Here is a 23,940-nt window from a genome sequence, read left to right on the forward strand (position 1 = left end):
AGTGAGTGAGAGGGAGGGAGGAGGGGAGGGCAGGGATGGCTCAGAGAGGGTTCAAGCAATTCTCACCTCACCATCCCGGGTTCAAGCAATTCTCCTGCCTCAGCCTCCCAACTAGCTGGGATTACAGGCATGTGCCACCATGCTCGGCTAATTTTGTATTTTTAATAGAGACAGGGTTTCTGTCCGTTGGCCAGGCTGGTCTCAAACTCCTGACCTCAGGTGATCCACCATCCTTGGCCTCCCAAAGTGCTGGGATTACAGGTGTGAACCACCACAGCTGGCCCCAAAAGTCTTAATGCAATCCTGCCATCCTGTGTCTGTCTCCAGGGCTGCCCGGCACAGGCTTGGCACACAGCAGGTGCTTAATAATTGTTTGTTGAATGACTGCATATCCAGTGAATCGCTGCCCTGGCTCACACTCAATAGGACATGCTTGAAAATGGATGGATGGATGGATGGAGGGAAGGAAGGGTCAGAGGAGAGACAGGGAACACCTGTGCCAGGCAGGGACCCATCTGGGACCAGCAGTGCCACCTTGTGGCAGTATGCTCACTGCCGTTCCCCTCTTCTCAGTGAGAAAGAACTAGGCGTCCTGGCCCGGCGCGGTGGCTCACGCCTGTAATCCCAGCACTTTGAGAGGCTGAGGCGGGCGGATCATGAGGTCATGAGATCGAGACCATCCTGGCTAACATGGTGAAACCCTGTCTCTACTAAAAATACAAAAAATTAAGCAGGCGTGGTGGCGGGTGCCTGTAGTCCCAGCTACTTGGGAGGCTGAGGCAGGAGAATGGCGTGAACCCGGGAGGCAGAGCTTGCAGTGAGCAGAGATCCAGCCACTGCACTCCAGCCTGGGTGACAGAGCAAGACTCCCTCTCAAAAAAAAAAAAAAAAAAAAAAGAATTAGGAGTCCTAGAATTGGGAGGGGGTGGAGAGGGAAGGAAAGAAGAGAAAGAGTAGAAAATGTCAAAAACACAGACCTACTGGGCACGGTGGCTCATGCCTGTAATCCCAGCACTTTGGGAGGCAGAGGCGGGCAGATCACCTGAGGTCAGGAGTTCGAGACCAGCCTGGCCCACATGGCAAAACCCTGTCTGTACTAAAAATACAAAAATTAGCCGGGTGTGGTGGCGCATACCTGTAATCCCAGCTACTCAGGAGGCTGAGGCAGGAGAATGGCTTGAACCTGGGAAGTGGAGGTTGCAGTGAGCTGAGATCCCACCACTGCACTCCAGCCTCACTTCCAGACAAAGTGAGACTCTCTCAAAAACAAAACAAAACAAAAAAACTCAAAAACAAACAGAAACCAAGGACCTTAAAGACAGATAACTCAAGGTTCAAACCCTGGGCTGGCAATTTCTGGCTGTGTGACCTGGGGCAAGTTACTCTGCCTCTCTGATCCTTAGTTTCCTGATCCAGAAAACAGGAATCACGGTTGGTTTACCTTGGCAGGCTGAGGTGGGCAGATCACTTTAGGTCAGGAGTTCGAGAGCAGCCTGGTCAACATGGAGAAACCTCATCTCTACTAAAAATACAAAAATTAGCCGGGTGTGGTGGCACGTGCCTGTAGTCCCAGTTACTCGGGAGGCTGAGGCAGGAGAATTGCTTGTACCAGGGAGGTGGAGGTTGCAGTGAGCCAAGATCGCACCACCGCTCTCCAGCCTCGGCAACAGAGTGAGACACTGTCCCACAAAAATAAGTAAATAGGCCGGGTGTCGTGCCTCATGCCTGTAATCCCACACTTTGGGAGGCCGAGGTAGGTGGATCACGAGGTCAGGAGATCGAGACCACCCTGGCTAACATGGTGAAAACCTGTCTCTGCTAAAAATACAAAAAAAATTAGCCAGGCATGGTGGTGGGTGCCTGTAGTCCCAGCTACTTGGGAGGCTGAGGCAGGAGAATGGCGTGAACCCGGAAGGCAGAGCTTGCAGTGAGCAGAGATCCAGCCACTGCACTCGAGCCTGGGTGACAAAGCAAGACTCCAACTCCAATAATAATAATAATAAGTAAATAAATAAATAGTGCCACCTGCTGTGGCTCACGCCTGTAATCCCAACACTTTGGGAGGCAGAGGCGGGTGGATCACGAGGTTAGGAGTTCAAGATCAGCCTGGCCAACATGGCAAAACCCCGTCTCTACTAAAAATACAAAAAATTAGCCAGGCGTGATGGTGGGCGCCTGTAATCCCAGCTACTTGGAAGGCTGAGGCAGAGAATTGCTGGAAACCAGGAGGTGGAGGTTGCAGTGAGCCGAGATCATGCCACTACACTCTAGCCTGGGCGACAGAGCAAAACTCCATCTCAAAAATAAATAAATAAATAAATAAATAAATAAATAATAAAAGACAATGGGAATCAGGCTGCTGAATAATGTAATGAAATAGCCCAGAAGACAGCAGCTTTCTCATTTTTGTTTTTGAGACAGGGTCTTCTCTGTTACCCGGGCTGGAGTGCAGTGGTGCAATCTTGGCTCACTGCAACCTCCACCCCTCCAGTCTCAAGCGATCCTTCCACCTCAGCCTGTGGAGAAGCTGGGATTACAGGCATGTGTCACCATACCCGGTTAATTTTGTATTTTTGGTAGAGACAGGATTTCGCCATATTGGCCAGGCTGGTCTTGAACTCCTGAGCTCAAGTGATCTGTCTGCCTTGGCTTCCCAAAGTGCTGGGATTACTGGCGTAAGCCACCGGCCAACAGTAGCTATTTATTTTTTCTCTTTTTTTTTTTAAACAGAGTTTTGCTCTCGTTGCCTAGGCTGGAGTGCAATGGTGCAATCTGGCTCACTGCAACATTCACCTCCCAAGTTCAAGTGATTCTCCTGTCTCAGCCTCCCAAATAGCTGGGATTACAGGCATGCGCCACCACACCCCGCTAATTTTGTATTTTTAGTAGGGATGGGGTTTCTCCATGTTGGTCAGGCTGGTTTCAAACTCCCGACCTCAGGTGATCCACCCACCTCGGCCTCCTGAAGTGTTGGAATTACAGGCATGAGCCACTGCGCCCGGCAAACAGTAGCTATTTCTTACCTCTCACCCTAGGGCTGTGGGAGGCCAGGAGGGGACTCCTGGGCAGATGTTGCCCTCAAGAAGAACTGAAAGCCTGGGAGATGACTCTGTCTCAGAAAAAAAAAAAAAAAGGTGTGGGGCAAAATCACCGGGCTCGTACCCTAGACCACAGCTATTTTGTTACTCAAGGTCACTAAGAAGCTGAGGGTTACCAGGCAAATCTCCCACTGACCTTGAATCTTGGATGAGTCACTTCCCCTCTCTGAGCCGTCCCAGCCCTCCCCTCCTCCCTCTCTCTCACTCACTCTACTCCTCACTGTTCTAACACACAGGGTGTGGTCCTGCCTCAGGGTCTTTGCACGGACTGTGCCTGCTGCCTGGAATGCTGTTCTCCCTAACTGGGCATGGTTCCCTCCTGACCTCTCTCTCTTCTCTTCTTGGATGTCACTCAGAAATGCCTCCTCTGACCTCCCTACTAAAAACTGCAGCCCCACCAGGTGCGGTGGCTCAAGCCTATAATCCAGCACCTTGAAAGGCCAGGGCTGGGGGGATCACGTGAGGTCAGGAGTTCGAGACCAGCCTGGCCAACATGGTGAAGCCCCATCTCTACTAAAAAAATAAAAATACAAAAATTGGCCAGGCATGGTGGCACAGGCCTGTAATCCCAGCCACTTGGGAGGTCGAGGCACGAGAATTGCTTGAACCTGGGAGGTGGAGGTTGCAGTGAGCCGAGATCGTGCCACTGTACTCCAGCCTGGGTGACAGAGTGAGACTCCGTCTCAAAAACAAAAAACAAGAACAAAATCCCTGCAGCCCCCACATTCGTCTCATCCTTTGCTGTCCTACCACGTGACCCATTGTAAAGTTCACTCACTTATGTTGTTCCTTGTTCGTCTCTCCCACTGGGTAGTGTGTGTCACGAGGGCTGGAATTCTTATCTGTTTAGCTCACCGCTGTGCCCAGCGCAAGGACTCAATAAATATGGTTGAATGAGTGAATGAGAAGGAAAAAGCCTGTTACAAATGTCATGGAATGGGGTCTCAGATTCACTTGAGAATCTCACTAGCTGCCTGAAGTTACTTAAATTTAAACATTCAGGCCAACCGCTGTGGCTCACACCTGTAATCTCAGGACTTTAGGAGGCCGAGGCAAGTGGATCACTTGAGGCCAGGAGTTCGAGACCAGCCTAGCCAACATGGTGAGTCCTCTTCTCTACTAAAAATACAAAAATTAGCTGGGTGTGGTGGCGTGCGCCTGTAATCCCAGCTACTTGGGAGGCTGAGGCAGGAGAACCGCTTGAAACCAGGAGGTGGAGGTTGTAGTGAGTCGAGATCGTGCCATTGCACTCCAGCCTGGGTGACACAGCAAGACTCTGTCTCAAAAAAAAAAAAAAAAAATTTAAACATTCAGCTTCTCACTGTGCATTAGCCACATGGTACTTTTGGCCACAATGTTGGATGGCACACAATTCTAGAACACTCTCAACACTGCAGAAAGTTCTATAGGACAGTGCTAGCATAGACCCTGTCCCCACTCAACCCCTCCAAAAAAATGCAGTTACAGACACCCAATTTTTCCCATGTTCTTTCTAAAGCTACCAGAAGCTTCATTCTATTCAAATAATTTAGCAGAGGTGGCAAACTGGTGGCCCCTGGGCCGGACAAAGCCCCAGTTGGGTTTCATTTGGTTCAATTGTTCCCTAACAGGCAGGACATGTCTACGGCTTGAACTTCCTGCGGATCTGTGACTCTCCAGGTGGGTCTCCCATAGGGCACTGCTCTCCCCTGCCCCTCTAAGCAGAGCATCACTGCCACCTCCTAAGCAGAAATATTCACCTCCTCCCTGGACCCTAGGGCCATCTGAGATTGAGACCTTGGTTTATAGACCAAGAGGATAAATAATTTGGGAGGTGGAGAGGGGTGGGGTAAAATCCAAGTGGGGGCAGCTTCAGGAAAAGGTTGATCCAGCAGTCACAGAGCCTGGAGCCTGACCCCTGCATTGCCCCTGGCTGACCCTCTCTAGGCCTCAGTTTCCTTCTCTGCAAAATAGGGATGATAAAAAGACAATACAGTGCTGGGAGGATGAAGTGGTCTGATGTTAGGCAGATCAGGCTGGAGGCTGGACGAGTCCCCCTGGTGGTTCAAGTCACTCATATAGCTGGGTTGGGCCGGGCGTGCTGGCTCATACCTGTGATCCCAGCAACTTGGGAGGCCCAGGCGGGCAGATCACTTGAGGTCAGGAGTTCAAGACCAACATGGTGAAACCCCGTCTCTGCTAAAAATACAAAAAATTAGCCGGGCGTGGTGGCACGTGTCTGTAATCCCAGCTACTCAGGAGGCTGAGGCAGGAGAATCGCTTGAACCCAGGAGGTGGAGGCTGCAGTGAGCCAAGGTCGCGTCACTGCACTCCAGCCTTAGCGACAGAGCGAGACCGTGTCTCAAAAAAAAAAAAAAAAAGTGTGTGTATATATATAAATAGCTGAGTTGGAGCCCATGGTGGAGGGCGTGGCCCCTGACGCGCTGGCGAGGGTCACCCTGCAACTCTCCCGGGGTTCTCGCAGCCTCAGTTTGGCCATAGGGGAAATGGGCGACCTGGGGAATCCCAGCAACCGCGCGGCGCCCCAGATCGCACTCACCTCCCAGGGCCAACTTCATAGGGTCCCCAGCTGCGGAGCGGGAGTCCCGTGGCTGGGACAGGCGTGGTCCGGGAGTGCCCCCTCCCTTTCAGGGGCAGGGCGCGGAGTCCTTCCCGTACTTCGCGACTTGGCGAGGGGCGGGACCTAGTGGAGGCGGGGCAGGGAGGAGAGGGGCGGGCCTGGCTCGGGCATTCCCTCAATCTGATTGGTCCTTTCGCCCGTCACTCCCTTTCGTCCCCCACCTACCACGCAGTAAAAGCCAGCCCCGCCCCGGCCCGGGCGGTTTCCAAGCTGGTTTGGAAGTCGCGGCCACTGTTCCTGGGACGTCCCGTTGACCGCGGTGAGTGGCGGGGGCGCTTCAGTTGAGCTGGGGGGCGGTGTCCACCGAGTCCTGGGGCACCCCAGGGGCGGAGGGGTCGGGGAGGGCCTTTCTCGGGGGTGGGATTTGCTGGACTCTGCGGCCTGGGGAGGGGTCTTCAGCCCAGGCTGGTCACCCCTCCCCCCAGAAAAATCCAACTTCTGCAACGAAGCTCAGACTTTGAAACCCTCTTCTCACTTCCTGGAACTTTTGAGGGGCAAAAGAGCCCCTTAGAAGGGGTGATATTGAGGGGGGTGAGCTAAATACCGCCCCCCGCCCACCAGGTTTTCTCTAAATTTTGAACAGTTTGCTTTTGGAAACGCAGTTTGCAGGCAAGTTTCCTCCTGCGGGCAGAATCTCCGCCCTCCCTTCCGGGGTCTTCAGAGACACCCCCCGCCACCGCAAAGCCCCCTCCCCTACAGATGTCTTGGGTAAAGCCTGCCCACTTCCTTCGGGTGGGCGTGGCGGCGAGGTGCCTTAAAAGTAGGAAGGCCTACCCCTTAACTGCTGTGGGGTTCTTGTCCCGGGTGGGCCTGGCAGTGGGACCTGGGGCTCTTGGAATTTTGGAAGTCCAGTCTTAGCATGCTTTGAAGTTGCTGGATGGCTGAGTCAGGCCTGGAGCTCCCTTTCTGGAACCAGCGGCAAGGCAGGTCACTGAACCCCAGGGGTTTCATAGGGTGTTGACATCTGCCATGGCCACCCTTGCTTACATCAGTTCCAGGAAGTCATGGTGGACAGAGGGGACGGGAGGAAGCTGCCTGAGTCCTAAGTGGGACTTGAGAATCGGTCGAGGCCAGGACTTTGATGCCTGCCTACCTGGCCCCCTGCTCAGGTGAGCTCAGGCTCCGAAGGAGGTGAGGAGAAGCATAGATTTAGGCAATGATCACTGGGAGGTAGGTATGTCTTCTCACCTGACTTCCCAGTTGGGGGACTTTTGTACTTAGCAGGAAGCTGGTTCCTGGCTGGCTTTACCCCTTTGTCCGTGGAAGCCAGAGTGCGGTGAGATGGTTTATGGAGCACTTACTACGTGCCAGGTACGGAGCTGAGCTTCCCTGGAGCAGTGTTTCCTCCAGTCCGCAGGGACTCCAGACTCTTGTGAAACACTTACACACATTTCACAGACGTGGCAAGCAAGACTCCTAGGGAATGCTGCCTTCCCAAACTCCTATTCCTAGTGAGTTGCCAAGCTGGGATTAGAACCCAGTCTGGGCTGGGCATAATGACTCACACCTATAATCCCAGCACTTTGGGAGGCTGAGGTGGGCGGGTCATTTGAGGTCACGAGTTCGAGAACAGCCTGGCCAACATGGTGAAACCCCGCTTCTACTAAAAATATAAAAATTAGCCGGACATGGTGGCGGGTGCCTGTAATTCCAGATACTCTGGAGGCTGAGGCAGGAGAATCGCTGGAACCTGGGAGACAGAGGTTACAGTGAGCCGAGATCACGCCACTACACTCCAGCCTGGGCGACAGAGCAAGACTCCAGTCTCAAAAAAAAAAAAAAAAAAAAAAAAACAAGGCCGGGCGTGGTGGCTCACGCCTGTAATCCCAGCATTTTGGGAGGCTGAGGCGGGCGGATCACGAGGTCAGGAGATCGAGACCATCCTGGCTAACACAGTGAAACTGTGAAACCCCGTCTCTACTAAAGATACAAAAAATTAGCCGGGCTTGGTGGCAGGTGCCTGTGGTCCCAGCTACTCAGGAGGCTGAGGCAGGAGAATGGTGTGAACCCAGGAGGCGGAGCTTGCAGTGAGCTGAGATTGCGCCACTGCACTCCAGCCTGGGCGACAGAGCGAGACTCTGTCTCAAAAAAAAAAAGGAAAGAGAGCCCAATCTGGACTCCAGATCTAGTGCTCGCAAAACATCATCATTTTGCTGAGTTCTGCTTAGGGGACATCGAAGCAAGGCCACCAGGAGGCGGGGCTTCATTCCTCTGGGAAAAGATGCTCAGAGTCAAGGCCACAGGTTCTTAGGCTCACACCAGAATTCCCCGGGAAAGCAGCCCATAAGGCAGGCATGACCTTTAGCCCCATTTTTTTTTTTTTTTTTTTGAAACAGAGTCTCACTCTGTTGCCCGGGCTGGAGTGCAGTGGTGTGATCTCGACTCACTGCAACCTCTGCCTCCCAGGTTCAAGCAATTCACTTGCCTCAGCCTCCTGTGTAGCTGGGACTACAGGTGTCAGCCACCATGCACAGCTAATTTTTGTATTTTTAGTAGAGATGGGGTTTCACCATGCTGGTCAGGCTGGTCTCAAACTCCCGACCTTAGGTGATCTGCCCGCCTCAGCCTCCCAAAGTGCTGGGATTACAGGTGTGAGCCACTGCATGCCTGGCTTTTTCTTTTTTCTTTGAGATGGAGTCTTCCTCTGTCACCCAGGCTGGAGTGCAGTGGCGCAGTCTTGGCTCACTGCAACCTCCGCCTCCCAGGTTCAAGCAATTCTCCTGCCTCAGCCTCCCGTGTAGCTGAGACTACAGGTGTCGGCCACCATGCACGGCTAATTTTTGTATTTTTAGTAGAGATGGGGTTTCACCATGTTGGTCAGGCTGGTCTCCAACTCCCGACCTTAGGTGATCTGCCCACCTCAGCCTCCCAAAGTGTTGGGATTAGAGGTGTGAGCCACTGCACCCGGCTTTTTCTTTTTTCTTTGAGATGGAGTCTTCCTCTGTCGCCCAGGCTGGAGTGCAGTGGCACAGTCTTGGCTCACTGCAACCTCTGCCTCCCAGGTTCAAGCAATTCCCCTGCCTCAGCCTCCTAAGTAGCTGGGACTACAGGCGCCCGCCACCACACCCGCACCTAATTTTTGTATTTTTAGTAGAGACGGAGTTTCACTGTGTTGGCCAGGTTGGTCTCGAACTCCTGACCTCGTGATCCACCTGCCTCAGCCTCCCAAAGTGCTGGGATTACAGGTGTGAACCATGTGCCCAACCATTTAGCCTCATATTACAGGTGGGATGACCGAGGCCAGAGGAGGGGAAGGCGCCTTGCTCCAGGGAGCACAGCGTAGGTGGAGTTGGGACTCCTGGCTTCCTCCTGAGAATCTCGTCTGATGATGGTGTCCCAGCTATATCTCACTAGTCCAGGAAAAGGGAGTTGTGGCTTCATCCCACTTGCATAGACTCACCTGGGGAGCCCTGTCCTCCCCACACCCCTGACCTGCACTTCATAGCTCTGCAGTGCAGGCAGGCATGTTATCTCACTTTTTAAAAAAAGCCTAGACTTTGGCTGGGTGCGGTGGCTCACACCTGTAATCCTAGCAGTTTGGGAGGCCAAGGCGGGCGGATCCCTTGAGCTCAGGAGTTCAAGACCAACCTGGGCAACATGGCAAAACCCCATCTCTACTTAAAAAGAAAAAAAAAACAAAAAAACACGACTGAGTGTGGTGACTCACGCCTGTAATCCCAGCACTTTGGGAGTCTGAGGCGGGTGGATCACAAGGTCAGGCGTTCGAGACCAGCCTGACCAACATAGTGAAACCCCATCTCTACTAAAAATACAAAAAATTAGCCAGACGTGGTGGTGCATGCCTGTAATCCCACCTACTCGGGAGGCTGAGGCAGGAGAATCGCTTGAACCCGGGAGGCAGAGGTTACAGTGAGCTGAAATCACGCCACTGCACTCCAGCCTAGGTGACAGAGCAAGACTCCTTGTCAAAAAAAAAAAAAAAAACAAAACACACACACACACACACACACACACACACACACACACACACGCTAGCCAGGTGTGGTGGTGCGTGCCTGTAGTCCCAGCTACTTGCAGGGTCAAGGTGGGAGAATCGCTTGAGCGTAGGAGACAGAGGTTGCAGTGAGCCAAGATCGCACCACTGCACTGCAGCCTGGGCGACAGAGTGGAAATCTGTCTCAAAAAAGAAAACAAAGTTTGCCCTATTTAACACATTTTATCCCTTGATTAGATCTTTGTCCATGTCATGTCAGTTACACTTAGTCTTTTGTTTGTTTTCTTTTTCTTTTTTCTTTCTTTCTTTTTTTTTTTTTTTTTTTTTTGAGATGGGAGTCTTGCTCTGTCACCCAGGCTGGAGTGCAGTGGTGCAGTATCAGGTCACTGCAACCTCCACCTCCTGGGTTCAAGCAGTTCTCCTGCCTCAGCCTCCTGAGTAGCTGGGATAACTAAACATGGAGGCGTGCACCACCACACCTGGCTAATTTTTGTATTTTTAGTAGAGATGGGGTTTCGCCATGTTGGCCAGGCTGGTCTCCACCTCCTAACCTCAGGTGATCCTCCTGCCTCGGCCTCCCAAAGTGCTGGGATTAGAGGTGTGAGCTACCACATCCGGCCCATGTCAGTTACATTTAAATCTCTCTTTTTTTTTTTTTTTTTTTTTTGTTTTTGAGACGGAGTTTCACTCTTGTTGCCCAGGCCGGAGTGCAGCGGCACGATCTCAGCTCACTGCAACCTCCACTTCCCAGGTTCAAGTAATTCTCCTGCCTCAGCCTCCCGAATAGCTGGGATTACAGGCATTCACCACCACGCCTGGCTAATTTTGTATTTTTAGTAGAGATGGGGGTTTCTCCATGTTGGTTAGGCTGGTCTCGAACTCCTGACCTCAGGTGATCCGCCCGCCTTGGCCTCCCAAAGTGTTGGGATTACAGGCGTGAGCCACTGCACTGGGCCTTTAAATCTCATTCTTTAGCCACTGCATTGGGATACACTTATTTTTGTTTTTGTTTTTGTTTTTTGAGACGGACTCTCACCCTGTTGCCCAGGCTGGAGTGCAGTGGCACCATCTCACCTCATTGCAACCTCCGCCTCCTGGGTTCAAGCGATTCTCCTGCCTCAGCCTCCTGAGTAGCTGGGAATACAGGTGCCCACCATCATGCCTGGCTAATGTTAGTATTTTTAGTAGAGACGGGGTTTCACTCTGTTGGCCAGGCTGGACTCGAACTCCTGGCTTCGTGATCCACCCACCTTGGCCTCCCAAAGTGCTGGGATTACAGGCGTGAGCCACTGTGTCTGGCCACACTTGCTGTTTTCTTATTCCCCTTTTGCTGGGCATCCAGGTTGTTTCCAGTGTCATGTTGTGGCCAGTAAGTCCACACAGCTCTGCCCATTCGGAAACACAGGTGTGGGATCTTCCCCGAAGTGAGGTTTCTGGGTCAAGGGGAAGATGGCTCTTGGAACTCGACAGCTATTGGCAAATTGTCCTCTACAGAGGTTTCAGGTCATACCTGGCTTGCTGGAGTACAGGTGAGCCCTGGAAGGGACTGTTCGCAAGCCTTGCTTCCTGACGTGTATCCCAGGGACCAGCTGCACCAACACTGCCTGGGAGCCTTTTAGAAATGCAGGGTCAGGGCTGGACACGGTGGCTCACGCCTGTAATCCCAGCACTTTGGGAGGCCGAGGCAAGAGGATTGTTTGAGACCAGGAATTCGGGACCAGCCTGGGCAACATAGCAAGATACCATCGGCCAGACGCAATGGCTCCTGCCTATAATCCCAGCACTTTGGGAGGCTGAGGCGGACGGATCACGAGGTCAGGAGATCGAGACCATCCTGGCCAACATGGTGAAACCCCGTTTCCACTAAAAAAAATACAAAAAATTGGACAGGTGTAGTGGCACACGCCTGTAATCCCAGCTACTCGGGAGGCTGAGGCAGGGGAATTGCTCGAACGTGGGAGGTGGAGGTTGCAGTGAGCCGAGATCGTGCCACTGCACTTCAGCCTGGCAACAGAGCAAGACTCTGTCTCAAAAAAAAAAAAAAAAAAGATACAATCTCTACCCAAAAAGAAAAAATTAAGTAGGCATGGTGGTGTGTGCCTATAGTCCTAGTTACTTGGGAGGCTGAGGCAGGAGGATCCCTTAAGCCCAGGAGTTAGAGGCTGCAGTGAGCTGTGATTGTACCACTGTACTCCAGCCTGGGTGACAGAGCAAGACCTGTCTTTAATGAAAAAAAAAAAAGGATCGGGTGTGGTGGCTCACACCTGTAATCCCAGCACTTTGGGAGGCCAAGGTGGGTGGAACACGAGGTCAGGAGTTCAAGACCAGCCAGGCCAATATGGTGAAACCCCGTCTCTACTAAAAATACAAAAATTAGCTGGGCGTGGTGGCGGGCACCTGTAATCCAACTACTCGGGAGGCTAAGGCAGGAGAATCGCTTGAAACCGGGAGGCGGAGGTTGCAGTGAGCCCAGATCGCCCCACTGCACTCCACCCTGGTCGACAGAGTAAGACTGTCTCCAAAGAAAAAAAAGAAAAAAAAAAATAGGGGACCAGGTGAGCCCCATCCCGAAGCTTTAGAATCAGCACTTGCTATCGAACAAAGTCCAGAGGTCACTCTTGTGCCTGCTAAGGACTGAAAGGCATGGCTGTAAGTCATGGGCAGGTGTGAACCCTGTCTTCCAGCTGCAGCGTGGGCCTGGACTTTCTCCTGGAAGGTGGGGCCAGGCAGGCTGTACCTGACGTTCCTCTCTCCACAGTGTCTGCTGCAGAGACCATGTCTGCCAACGGGGCAGAGGCTGATGGCAGCACCCAGGTGACAGCGGAAGAACCGGTCCAGCAGGTGAGGAAGGGCCAGGACCAGGGACTGCCCCGACCCTGTGATTCCTGTGCAATGAGGCTTCCCACACCAGGGTGCCCTGGCAGACAGCCAGGGATCTGCCAGCAGCTCACGGAGCCAAAGGGATTTATTCCTCAGTGGGGTATGGACCACTCACTGGTGTCCCCAGTTGGGAGGGGGGAATCTCAAAGGCCCTTGGAGGGCCTGAGGGAGCAGGGTTCTGTCTGAAACTACCTGCCCTCCCCAGCCGCTGAGCCAAATCATCCTCACCTCTGAAGGCTCTCTCAGGGACCTCCTAGGAAGCCAGTTTCTATTCCAGATCTCTCATCCTCAGGTGATTTTATTATATATATGTTTTTTTGAGATGGAGTCTTGCTCTGTTGCCCAGCCTGGAGTGCAGTGGTGACATCTCGGCTCACTGCAACCTCTGCCTCCCGGGTTCAAGCGATTCTCCTGCCTCAGCCTCCCGAGTAGCTGGGGTAACAGGCATGCACCACCACGCCCGGCTAATTTTTGTATTTTTAGTAGAGACAGAGTTTCACCATGTTGGCCAGGCTGGTCTCGAACTCTTGACCCGAAGTGACCTGCCCGCCTCGGTCTCCCAAAGTGCTTGGATTACAGGCGTGAGCCACTGTGCCTGGCCCCAGAAATAATTAAAATTAAAAAATCAAGTGGTGCGCTGGATGTGACCCATAGGCGTGGTCTGCAGCCCCCAGTTTAGACCCTAACTGCCATGAGAATGGGACTCTTGTCCCTTATCACCACCTGGCACATTGCTGGGATAAAGTGCAGGCTCACGTAAATAGGCTGTGTTAAAGGAAGCACGTGGGCCGGGCATGGTGGCTCACGCCTGTAATCCCAGCACTTTGGGAGGCTGAGGTGGGCGAATCATGAGGTCAGGAGTTCAAGACCAGCCTGGCCAACATGGTGAAACCCTGTCTCTACTAAAAATACAAAAAAATTAGCTGGGCACGGTGGCACCTGTAATCCCAGCTACTCAGGACCATGAGGCAGGAGAATCGCTTGAACCCGGGAGGTGGAGGTTGCAGTGAGCCGAGATCACGCCAGTGCACTCCAGCCCAGGCAACAGTGCAAGACTCCGTTTCAAAAATAAAATAAAAATGAAGCACGTGGTGAAACCCCAAGGTTCCTGGCTTGTGCAACTGCCTGGATGCAAAGTGTGGGTAAACTGAGCCGTTTCACTGGCCGGGAGTGAGAGCAAAACCGCAGGGCACCCTGAGTTTCCGGCTGAGCTCCGCATCCTCCCCCGCCCAGTTTGCCTGAGCCCCTTCTCTCCTGTAGCCCAGTGTGGTGGACCGTGTGGCCAGCATGCCTCTCATCAGCTCCACCTGTGACATGGTATCTGCGGCTTATGCCTCCACCAAGGAGAGCTACCCGCATGTCAAGACCGTTTGCGACGTGGCAGAGAAGGGAGTGAGGACCCTCACGGCGGCCGCTGTCAGCGGGGCTCAGCCGATCCTCTCCAAGCTGGAGCCCCAGAGTGGGTGAAGTCCCAGGGGGCACTGAATCCCCCTTCTGGCCATTTCCCTGGGTGGGGAGTAGAGGGGTTTACCCAGCTTTTGGTCCTGTCCCCCTGAACCATTACTAGGTAACCTTCCAACAGTCACATTTGCATCTTAATTTTTTTTGGCAGTTGCATCAGCCAGCGAATACGCCCACAGGGGGCTGGACAAGTTGGAGGAGAATCTCCCCGTCCTGCAGCAGCCCACGGAGAAGGTAATGATGTCCGTCCTCGGGGGCTCCGTCGAGACGGGGACCTACCTGGGTGTGGAGTGCGCTGGTCCCAGCTTAACTAGACAAGCGTGATGGCATCCTCCCTGCTCCCTCTCCTGTCGGTTCCCATCCCCACCCCAAATCCACTCCCCACAGGGCAGCTGAAGGAATAATTACAAAGCGAGCCAGATTACAGGCGCCTGCCACCATGCCCGGCTGGTTTTTGTATTTTTAGTAGAGATGGGGTTTCACCATGATGGCCAGGCTGGTCTTGAACTCCTGACCTCAGGTGATCCGCCTGCCTCGGCGTCCCAAAGTGCTGGGATTATAGGAATGAGCCACGGTGCCCAGCCCACTTGTTTTTATAATAAAGTTTTATTGGCACACAGCCATGCTCATTTATTTACATATTGTCTATGACTGCTTTCACCCTACAATGGCAAGGTTGAGTAGTTGTGACAGAGACTGTGACCCACGGTACTGAAAATCTTAGTTATGTGGCCCTTTACACAGAATGTTGCCACCCCCATAACTATTTTATTAGTTAGAAAAGGTTGGAGGCAGGAAAGTGAAAACATCGAAACGCCATGTTCCTGGCCTGGCGCGATGGCTCATGTCTGTAATCCCAGCACTTTGGGAGGCCGAGGCAGGCGGATCACCTGAGGGCAGGAGTTCGAGACCAGCCTGACCAACAGGGAGAAACCCCGTCCCTACGAAAAATACAAAATTAGCTAGGTGTGGTGGCAGGTGCCTGTAATCCCAGCTACTCGGGAGGCTGAGACAGGAGAATCGCTTGAACCCGGGAGACGGAGGTTGCAGTGAGCCGAGATCGCACCACTACACTCCAGCCTAGGCGACAGAGCGAGACTCTGTCTCAAAAACAACAAAACAAACAAACAAAAAAAACACCATGTTCCAAACTGTGTCCTACCCCTCAGCAACTGGGTGGCCTTCACACAAGTTACTTTGCCTCTGTGGGCCTCACTTTCTTTTGGTTTGTTTTTTGAGACGGGGTCTTGCTCTGTCGCGAGGCTGGAGTGCAGTGGTGCAATCTCGGCTCACTACAACCTCCACCTCCGGGTTCCAGCCATTCTCCTGCCTCAGGCTCCTGAGTAGCTGGGGTTACAGACATCTGCCACCACGCCTAGCTAATTTTTATATTTTTTGTAGAGACGGGGTTTCACCAAGTTGGCCAGGATAGTCTCGATCTCTTGACCTCGTGATCCACCCGCCTCGGCCTCCCAAAATGCTGGGATTACAGGCGTGAGCCACCGTGCCCGGCCCCCTCTTTTTTTTTTTTTTAAGATGGAGTTTCACTCTTGTTGCCCAGGCTGGAGTGCACTGGTGCGGTTTCAGCTCACTGCAACCTCCGCCTCCCGGGTTCAAGCAATTCTCCCCCCTCAGCCTCCCGAGTGGCTGGGATTACAGACATGCGCCACCACACCTGGCCAATTTTTGTATTTTTAGTAGAAGATGGGGTTTCACCATGTTGGTCAGGCTGGTCTCGAACTCCCGACCTCAGGTAATCCACCTGCCTTGGCCTCCCAAAGTGTTGGGATTACAGATATGAGCCACCACGCCCAGCCTGGGCTCCACTTTCTTTTCTACAGAATGGTGATGCTGACCTGGGGTTAATACCTGAAGGCCTAGAACAGGGCATGGCTTGTATCGAATGTTGGCTCTTAACATAAAAAAAAAAAATTTTTTTTTTTTTTGAGATAGGTTCTCACTCTGTCACCCAGGGTGGGGTGCAGTAGTGTGATCACGGCTCACTGCGGCCTTGAACTCCTGTGCTCAAGTGATCCTCCCATCTCAGCTTCCCAGGTAGTTGGGACCACAGGCACACACCACCATGCCTGGCTATTTTTAATTTTTTGTAGAGACGAGTTTTCACCATGTTGCCCAGGCTGTTCTCAAACTCCTGGGCTCAACAGATCCTCCTGCCTCAGCCTCCTGAGTAGCTGGGAATATAGGTGCATCCACCACACCTGGCTAATTTTTGTACTTTTTGTCAAGATGGAGTCTCGCCATATTGCCCAGGCTGGTCTCCAACTCTTGGGCTCAAGCAAATCCTCCCGCTTCAGCCCCACAAAGTGCTAGAATTATAGGAGTGTGCCACTGTGCCCTACCTCAGTTTCCCTTAATCACCACTTTTTAAATACTCTGTCTCTAAATACAGTCACATTCTTACCCCTGGGGATCAGGTCTTCAACATATGAATTTGGGGTTGAGGGGGCCATAATTCAACCTATAACAGCCTGGGATGAAGAAATTAGGCACAGACCAGGCGCAGTGGCTTACGCCTTAATCCCAGCACTTTGGGAGGCCAAAGCGGGCAGATCACTTGAGGTCAGGAGTTCGAGACCAGCCTGGCCAACATGGTGAAACCCTATGTCTACTAAAAATTCAAAAATTAGCCAGTCATGATGGTGAGTTCCTATAATCCCAGCTACTTGGGAGGCTGAGGCATGAGTGTCACTTGAACCTGGGAGGCAGAGGTTGCAGTGAGCTGAGATCGCGCCACCGCGCTCCAGCCTGGGCAACAGAGCAAGGCTCTGTCTCAAAAAAAAAAAAAAAACACCCTCCTTCAGATAACTGTGAAGCTTAATCGGTTATTGTTTGGCTCCCCAGCTGGGACCAGGGCACAGGCCGCCTGCTTTGTGGCTGTGTCCAGTGTCCAGTGGGCAGCCTGGCACAGGGTAGATGCTTTTTTTTTAGTTTTTTGAGACGGAGTGTGGCTCTTGTTGCCCAGGCTGGAGTGCAATGGTGTGATCTCGGCTCACTGCAACCTCCACCTCCCAGGCTCAAGCAATTCTCCTGCCTCAAGTGATTCTCCTGCCTCAGCCTCCCAAGTAGCTGGGATTACAGGCATGCACCACCATGCCTGGGTAATTTTGTATTTTTAGTAGAGACGGGGTTTCTCCATGTTGATCAGGCTGGTCTCGAACTCCCAACCTCAGGTGATCTGCCCGCCTTGGCCTCCCAAAGTGCTGGGATTACAGGTGTGAGCCACCGCGCCCGGCAGGTAGATGCTTATTAAGTATTCAGGTGCTCCATGTCCGCTTCAGCCCAGTGGTAACAGAAGGGCCACCCTCGGGTACCACCTGCTTGTGTCTGGGTCTCTAGCATGAGAAATAGGTGATCCCCGGATTGGAGGCAAGACAAGCCAGCCGCATCCCAGCATCCTTGGACTTTCCCTGAGACCACCTGCAGGGACAGGCAGCTCATTCATCCACCCACTATTCAGTGCCTACTGTATGCCAGGGGGCTGTGCTGTCCCATCATGGTTACACTTCCTCGCCTCCCATTTATGCAGAAATGGCCTTAGCTGGGAAACAGCAGAGCGGGTGTCAACTTGTCAACTTGCGCCTTTTTTTTTTGAGACAAGGTCTTGCTCTGTTGCCCAAGCTAGAGTGCAGTGGCGTGATCTCGGCTCACTACAGCCTCAACCTCCTAGACTTAGGCAATCCTCCCAGCTGTCAGCCTCCTGAGAAGCTGGGACTACAGGTGTGCACCACCACACCTGGCTAATTTTTTAATTTTTTGTAGGAATGGGGTCTTGCTATATTGCCCAGGCTGGTCTCAAACTCCTGGGCTAGCCGGGCACGGTGGCTCACGCCTGTAATCCCAGCACTTTAGGAGGCTGAGGCAGGCGGATCACGAGATCAGAACAACAGAGCGAGACTCCATCTCAGAAACAAAACAAAAAACAAACTCCTGGGCTCAAGCAATCCTACCACCTGCCTTGGCTTCCCAAAGTGCTGGGATTACAGTTGTGAGCCACTGTGCCCAGCCATGCCTACACCTTATCAGCAAAGACCAGTAGTGGTCCTGGCTGAGGGGGGATGGAAACTGCTGAGCTCACAGGAAGATGGGAAACATCAGCCAGGAGCCCCCGTCTCAGAGCCAAGCCGTTGCATTCCCTTTCTCTCCGACTGATACCGTGGGAGGCCAACAGTCCTTCTGTTTATAGAAGGGATAAGCTCAGGGTGAATTCTTCAAGGTCGTTGAACGGAGCAGCAGCTGTGAGCTGTTTTTTTTTGAGATGGAGTCTCGCTCTGTTGCCCAGGCTGAATGCAGTGGTGTGATCTCAGCCCACTGCAACCTCTGCCGCCTGGGTTCAAGTGATCCTCCTGCCTCAGCCTCCCAAGTAGCTGGGATTATAGGCGCCCATCACTACGCCCAGCAAATTTTTGTATTTTTAGTGGAGATGGGGTTTCACCATGTTGGCCAGGCTGGTGTCAAACCCCTGACCTCAGGTGATCCAGCTGCCTCGGCCTTCCAAAGTGCTGGGATTATAGGAGTGAGTCACTGTGCCCAGCCAATTTTTGTATTTTTTGTAGAGATGAGGTCTTACTATGTTGCCCAGGCTGTTCTCACACTTCTGGGCCCAAGCGATCCTCCCACCTCAGCCTCCCAAAGTGCTGGGATGACAGCTGTGAGCCACCGTGCCTGGCCTGCTGTGAGCTCTTGACTTTTTGAGAGGTGCAATGCTCTCTCAATTCTGGGCCCTATGAGTTTTTTCCCCCTTTGTGAAGAGGTAACTTTCCCCAGGTTCTCGGGGACGGTGGTGTTGTCAGAGCTAGATTTTAATCTGGGCCAGTGTGAGAACGTGCGTGTTCACTGAGTAGTGCTGCTGTTAAAACCTGACTCTCGTCGGGGGCGTTGGCTCATCCTGGCTAACACAGTGAAACCCCGTCTCTACTAAAAATACAAAAAATTAGCCGGGTGTGGCGGTGGGCACCTGTAGTCCCAGCTGCTGGGGAGGCTGAGGCAGGAGAACCGCTTGAACCTGGGAGGTGGAGGTTGCAGTGAGCCGAGATGGTGCCATTGCACTCCAGCCTGGGTGAAAAGAGCAAAAACTGTGTCAAAAAAACAAAAACAAAAAACTTGACTCTCACACCCTTTTCCCCCACAAAAAGACGAGCTCTCATGAGTGCAAGAGGACTGTCTTCACGGAAGCACCAACTTGGGTAGGAAGGGGCAGGTGTGGTTTTCAACTTTGCACAGAGCCCTCTGCGTAGAGATCTGTCTAACGACTTAGCTTCAGCTGGACACAGTGGCTCACGTCAGTCATCCCTGCACTTTGGGAGGCCAAAGCAGGAGGACTGCTTGAGGCCAGGAGTTCGAAACCAGCCTGGGCAACATGGAGAGTCCCTGTGTCTACAAAAAATAAAAAAATAAGCCGGGTGTGGTGGTGTGTACCTGTAGTCTCAGCTACTTGGGAGGCTGAGGTGGGAGGATCGCTGGAGCCGAAGAGATCAAAGCTTCAGTGAGCTATGATTGCACCACTGCACTCCAGCCTGAGTGACAGAGTGAGACCCTGTCTCAAAAGAAAAAAAAAAAAAAGACTTAGATTCTAGAACAGCCGGTATTGACAGATGAGCACTCACTATGTGCTGGGCGGGGCCTAGTCAAAGGATTCCATGCAAAGCTTTTTTTTTTTTTGGAGACAGAGTCTTGCTCTGTCGCCCAGGCTGGAGTGCAGTGGTGCAGTCTCGGCTCACTGCAAACTCCACCTCCCGGGTTCAAGGGATTCTCCCGCCTCAGCCTCTAGAGTAGTAAGGATTACAGACATGCACCACTGCACTTGGCTAATTTCTTGTATTTTTTGTCTCTACAAAAAATAAAAAATAAGGCTGGACGCGGTGGCTCACGCTTGTAATCCCAGCACTTTGGGAGGCCCAGGCAGGTGGATCCCCTGACATCAGGAGTTCAAGACCAGCCTGGCCAACATGGTGAAACCCGTCTCTACTAAAAATACAAAAATCGGCTCGGCATGGTGGCATGTGTCTGTAATCCCAGCTACTTGGGAGGCTGAGGCAGGAGAATCACTTGAACCCAGGTGGCAGAGGTTGCAGTGAATCGAGATTACACCATTGCACTCCAGCCTGGGCAACAAGAGTGAAACTCCATCTCAAATAATAAATAAATAAAAAGAAAAGATAAAAAATAGCCAGAAGTTGTACGTGCCTGTGGTCACAGCTACTCACTCGGGAAGCTGAGGTGGGAGGATCACTTGAGCCCAGGAGGTGGAGTTTGCAGTTAGACGAGATTGTGCCACTGCACTCCAGCCTGGGTGACAGAGAGAGACTCTATCTCAAAAAAAAATTAAATTAAATTGAAAAAAAAAAAAAAAACCAGGCAGGATGCAGTGGCTCATTCCTGTAATCCTAGCACTTAGGGAGGCCGAGGTGGGCGGATCACTTTAGGTCAGGAGTTTGAGACCAGCCTGACCAACATGGTGAAACCCCATCTCTACTAAAAATACAAAATTAGCTGAGCGTGGTGGCACATGCATATAATGCCAGCTACTCGGGAGGCTGAGGCAGGAGAATCGCTTGAACCCAGGAGACGGAGGTTGCAGTGAGCCGAGATCACACAATTGCACTCAGCCTGGGCAACAAGAGTGAAACTCCATCTCAACAACAACAAAAAACAATTAGCCAGGCGTGGTGGCAGGCACCTGTAATCCCAGCTACTTGGGATGCTGGGGCAGGACAACTGCTTGAACCCGGGAGACAGAGGTTGCAGTGATCTGAGATGGTGTTCCTGCACTCCAGCCTGGGCAACAGAGCAAGACCCTGTCTCCAAAAAAAAAAAAAAAAAAAGAAAGAAAGAAACGAGGCACAGGGAGGTACAGTGACTTGCCTGAAGCCACACAGCTGAGAAGTAGCAAGCTAGGGACGGAGACTAGGTAGTCTGGCTGCAGAGTATGAGGTCATGCCCACGACTCCAGACTCAGGGTCACCTGGGGGATGGCGCTTCCTGCCTCGCTCTCCCTGGAAGTTGGGGTGCGGGGGAGGGGTGCCCACATACAGAGGGAAGACGGAGATGCTGGGGTCACCTGGGGGATGGCGTTCCCTGCCTCCGTCTCCCTGGGAGTTGGGGTGCAGTGGAGGGGTGCCCAGGTATGGAGGGAAGGCAGCGATGCTGGGTCACCTGAGGGATGGCGCTCCCCGCCTCGGTCTCCCTGGAAGTTGAGGTGCAGGGGAGGGGTGCCCAGATATGGAGGGAAGGCAGAGATGCTGATGCTGTTGCCTCTCCTAGGTCCTGGCGGACACCAAGGAGCTTGTTTCGTCCAAGGTGTCGGGGGCCCGAGAGATGGTGTCTAGCGCCAAGGACACGGTGGCCACCCGAGTGTCAGAGGCAGTGGATGCGACCCGTGGTGCTGTGCAGAGCGGCGTGGACAAGACAAAGTCCGTAGTGACCGGCGGGGTCCAATCGGTCATGGGCTCCCGCGTGGGCCAGATGGTGCTGAGTGGGGTCGACACGGTGCTGGGGAAGTCAGAGGAGTGGGTGGACAACCACCTGCCCCTTACGGATGCCGAACTGGGTAAGTGTGGCCAGCGGGCTGCTCTGGGACCCCTCCCCAGGCCCCCTGACCGGAAGCCGCTGTCGGCCTCCTGGGGTCTGTGCGTCACTGCCACCTTGTCGCTGCCACCTCTCCCCGGCATCTTGGAATCTCATCACTAACGCTGTCCCCTCTGTCCTGCTCACCAGCTCTCGCCCTCACCCACCACAGTCTCCTCCCCACAGCAGCCACCAGAGGGCGCCTGTGACTACCTGAGTCAGAGCCCGTCCCTCCTCTGCCCACAGCCCTCCATGGACTCCACCTCCCTTGGGATCAAAGCCCAAGTCCTCGTCACAGCCCGCAAGGTCCTGCACAACCTGCCCTGTCCTCTCCCCGCCCTCCTCCTCTTCCCTCTTCGCTCACTCCGCTCCTGCATCAATATGTGTCTAAACTTGAGATCTTACTGAACCGTGACAACAATGCTGGTGTTCCTGCGAGGCCAGACATGCCACTCCAGTGATCTCGGTCATATACTTGCACTCCCTGCACTGTTTATTTGATATTCTTCTTTAATTAATTAATTTATTTATTTAGAGACAGAGTCTCGCTCTGTCACCTAGGCTGGAGTGCAATGGCGTGATCTCAGCTCACTGCAATCTCTGCCTCCCGGGTTCAAGTGAGTCTCCTGCCTCAGCCTCCTGAGTAGCTGGGATTGCAGGCACCTGCCACCACACGGCTAATTTTTTGTATTTTTAGTAGAGATGGGGTTTCACTATGTTGGCCAGGCTGGTCTCGAACTCCTGACCTCGTGATCTGCCCACCTCGGCCTCCCCAAGTACTGGGATTACAGGTGTGAACCGTGCCTGGCCCTTTTTTATTTGTTTGTTTTAAAGATAGAGTCTCACTCTCTTGCCCAGGCTGGAGTGCAGTGGTGCGATCATAGCTCAATGCAGCCTCAAACTCCTGGGTTCAGGTGAGCCTCCCACCTCAGCCTCCGAGTAGCTGGGACTACAAACACATACCATCATGCCCAACTAATTTTTCTTTATTTAATTTTTTGTAAAGACGGGGTCTCCCTCTGTCATCCCAGCTGATCTAGAACTCCTTGGCTGGAGTGATCCTACTGCTTTAGCCCCCCAGAGTGCTGGGATTGGGATTTTTGCAAATAAGAAGCTTAGGATATAGGCAGGGCACGGTGGCTTAGCCTGTAATCCCAGCACTTTGGTGGGCCAAGGTGGGCGTATCACTTGAAGTCAAGAGTTTGAGACAAGCCTGGCCAACATGGTGAAACCCGGTCTCTACTAAAAATACAAAAATTAGGCCGGGCATGGTGGCTCACGCCCGTAATCCCAGCACTTTGGGAGGCCGAGGCAGGCAGATCACGAGGTCAGGAGATGGAGACCATCCTGGCTAACACAGTGAAACCCCATCTCTACTAAAAAAAAAAAAAAAAAAAAAAAAAATTAGCCAGGTGTGGTGGCGGGCACCTGTAGTCCCAGCTACTCGGGAGGCTGAGGCAGGAGAATGGCATGAACCTGGGAGGCAGAGTTTGCAGTGAGACGAGATCATGCCACTGCACTCCAGCCTAGGCAACAGAGCTAGACTCTGTCTCAAAAAAAAAAAAAAAAAAAAAGAAAAGAAAAAAAAACAACGGCTGGGCGCGTTGGCTCACACTTGTAATCCCAGCACTTTGGGAGGCCGAGGCGGGCGGATCACGAGGTCAGGAGATCAAGACCACGGTGGAACCCCGTCTCTACTAAAAATACAAAAAATTAGCCGGGCATGGTGGCGGGCGCCTGTAGTCCCAGCTACTCGGAGAGGCTGAGGCAGGAGAATGGTGTGAACCCGGGAGGCGGAGCTTGCAGTGAGCCGAGATCGCGCCACTGCACTCCAGCCTGTGTGACAGAGCGAGACTCCGTCTCAAAAAAAAAAAAAAAAAAAAAAAGGAAAGAGAAAACAAAAATTAGCCAGGCGTGGTGGCGGATGTCTGTAATCCCAGCTACTCGGGAGGCAGAGGTTGCAGTGAGCTGAGATTGGGCCGCTGCACTCCAGCCTGGGCGGCAGTGAGACTCCATCTCAAAAAAAAAAAAAAAGCATGGGTACAGAAGGAGCAGGATTAAATAAAGACATGCATGCAGCTGGGCGCGGTGGCTCATGGCTGTAATCCCAGTACTTTGGGAGGCTGAGGCGGATGGATCACCTGAGGTCGGGAGTTCGAGACCAGCCTGACCAACGTAGAGAAACCCCATCTCTACTAAAAATACAAAATTAGCCTGGTGTAGTGGCGCATTCCTGTAATCCCAGCTAACTTGGGAGGCTGAGGCAATTGAACCCGGAAGGCAGAGCTTGTGGTGAGCCGAGACTGCGCTATTGCACCCTAGCCTGGGCAACAAGAACGAAA

General features: G+C 52.8%; 1 protein-coding gene across 1 annotated transcript in view; it reads left to right on the forward strand.

Moving 5' to 3' along the window:
• The first annotated feature begins 5,823 nt into the window (after positions 1–5,823).
• The window catches only part of PLIN3 (perilipin 3), a 30,404-nt gene continuing 12,287 nt past the window's right edge, over positions 5,824–23,940 (forward strand). The window contains exons 1-5 of the mRNA XM_030797460.1: positions 5,824–5,977; positions 12,432–12,514; positions 13,814–14,012; positions 14,166–14,248; positions 21,296–21,581. Of these exons, the coding sequence (XP_030653320.1) occupies positions 12,449–12,514; positions 13,814–14,012; positions 14,166–14,248; positions 21,296–21,581 (634 nt within the window). The 5' untranslated portion in view covers positions 5,824–5,977; positions 12,432–12,448. The remainder of the gene's footprint in view (positions 5,978–12,431; positions 12,515–13,813; positions 14,013–14,165; positions 14,249–21,295; positions 21,582–23,940) is intronic.

The sequence above is a fragment of the Nomascus leucogenys genome, chromosome 17, assembly GCF_006542625.1.
Source record: "Nomascus leucogenys isolate Asia chromosome 17, Asia_NLE_v1, whole genome shotgun sequence".
Taxonomy (NCBI): Eukaryota; Metazoa; Chordata; class Mammalia; order Primates; family Hylobatidae; genus Nomascus; species Nomascus leucogenys.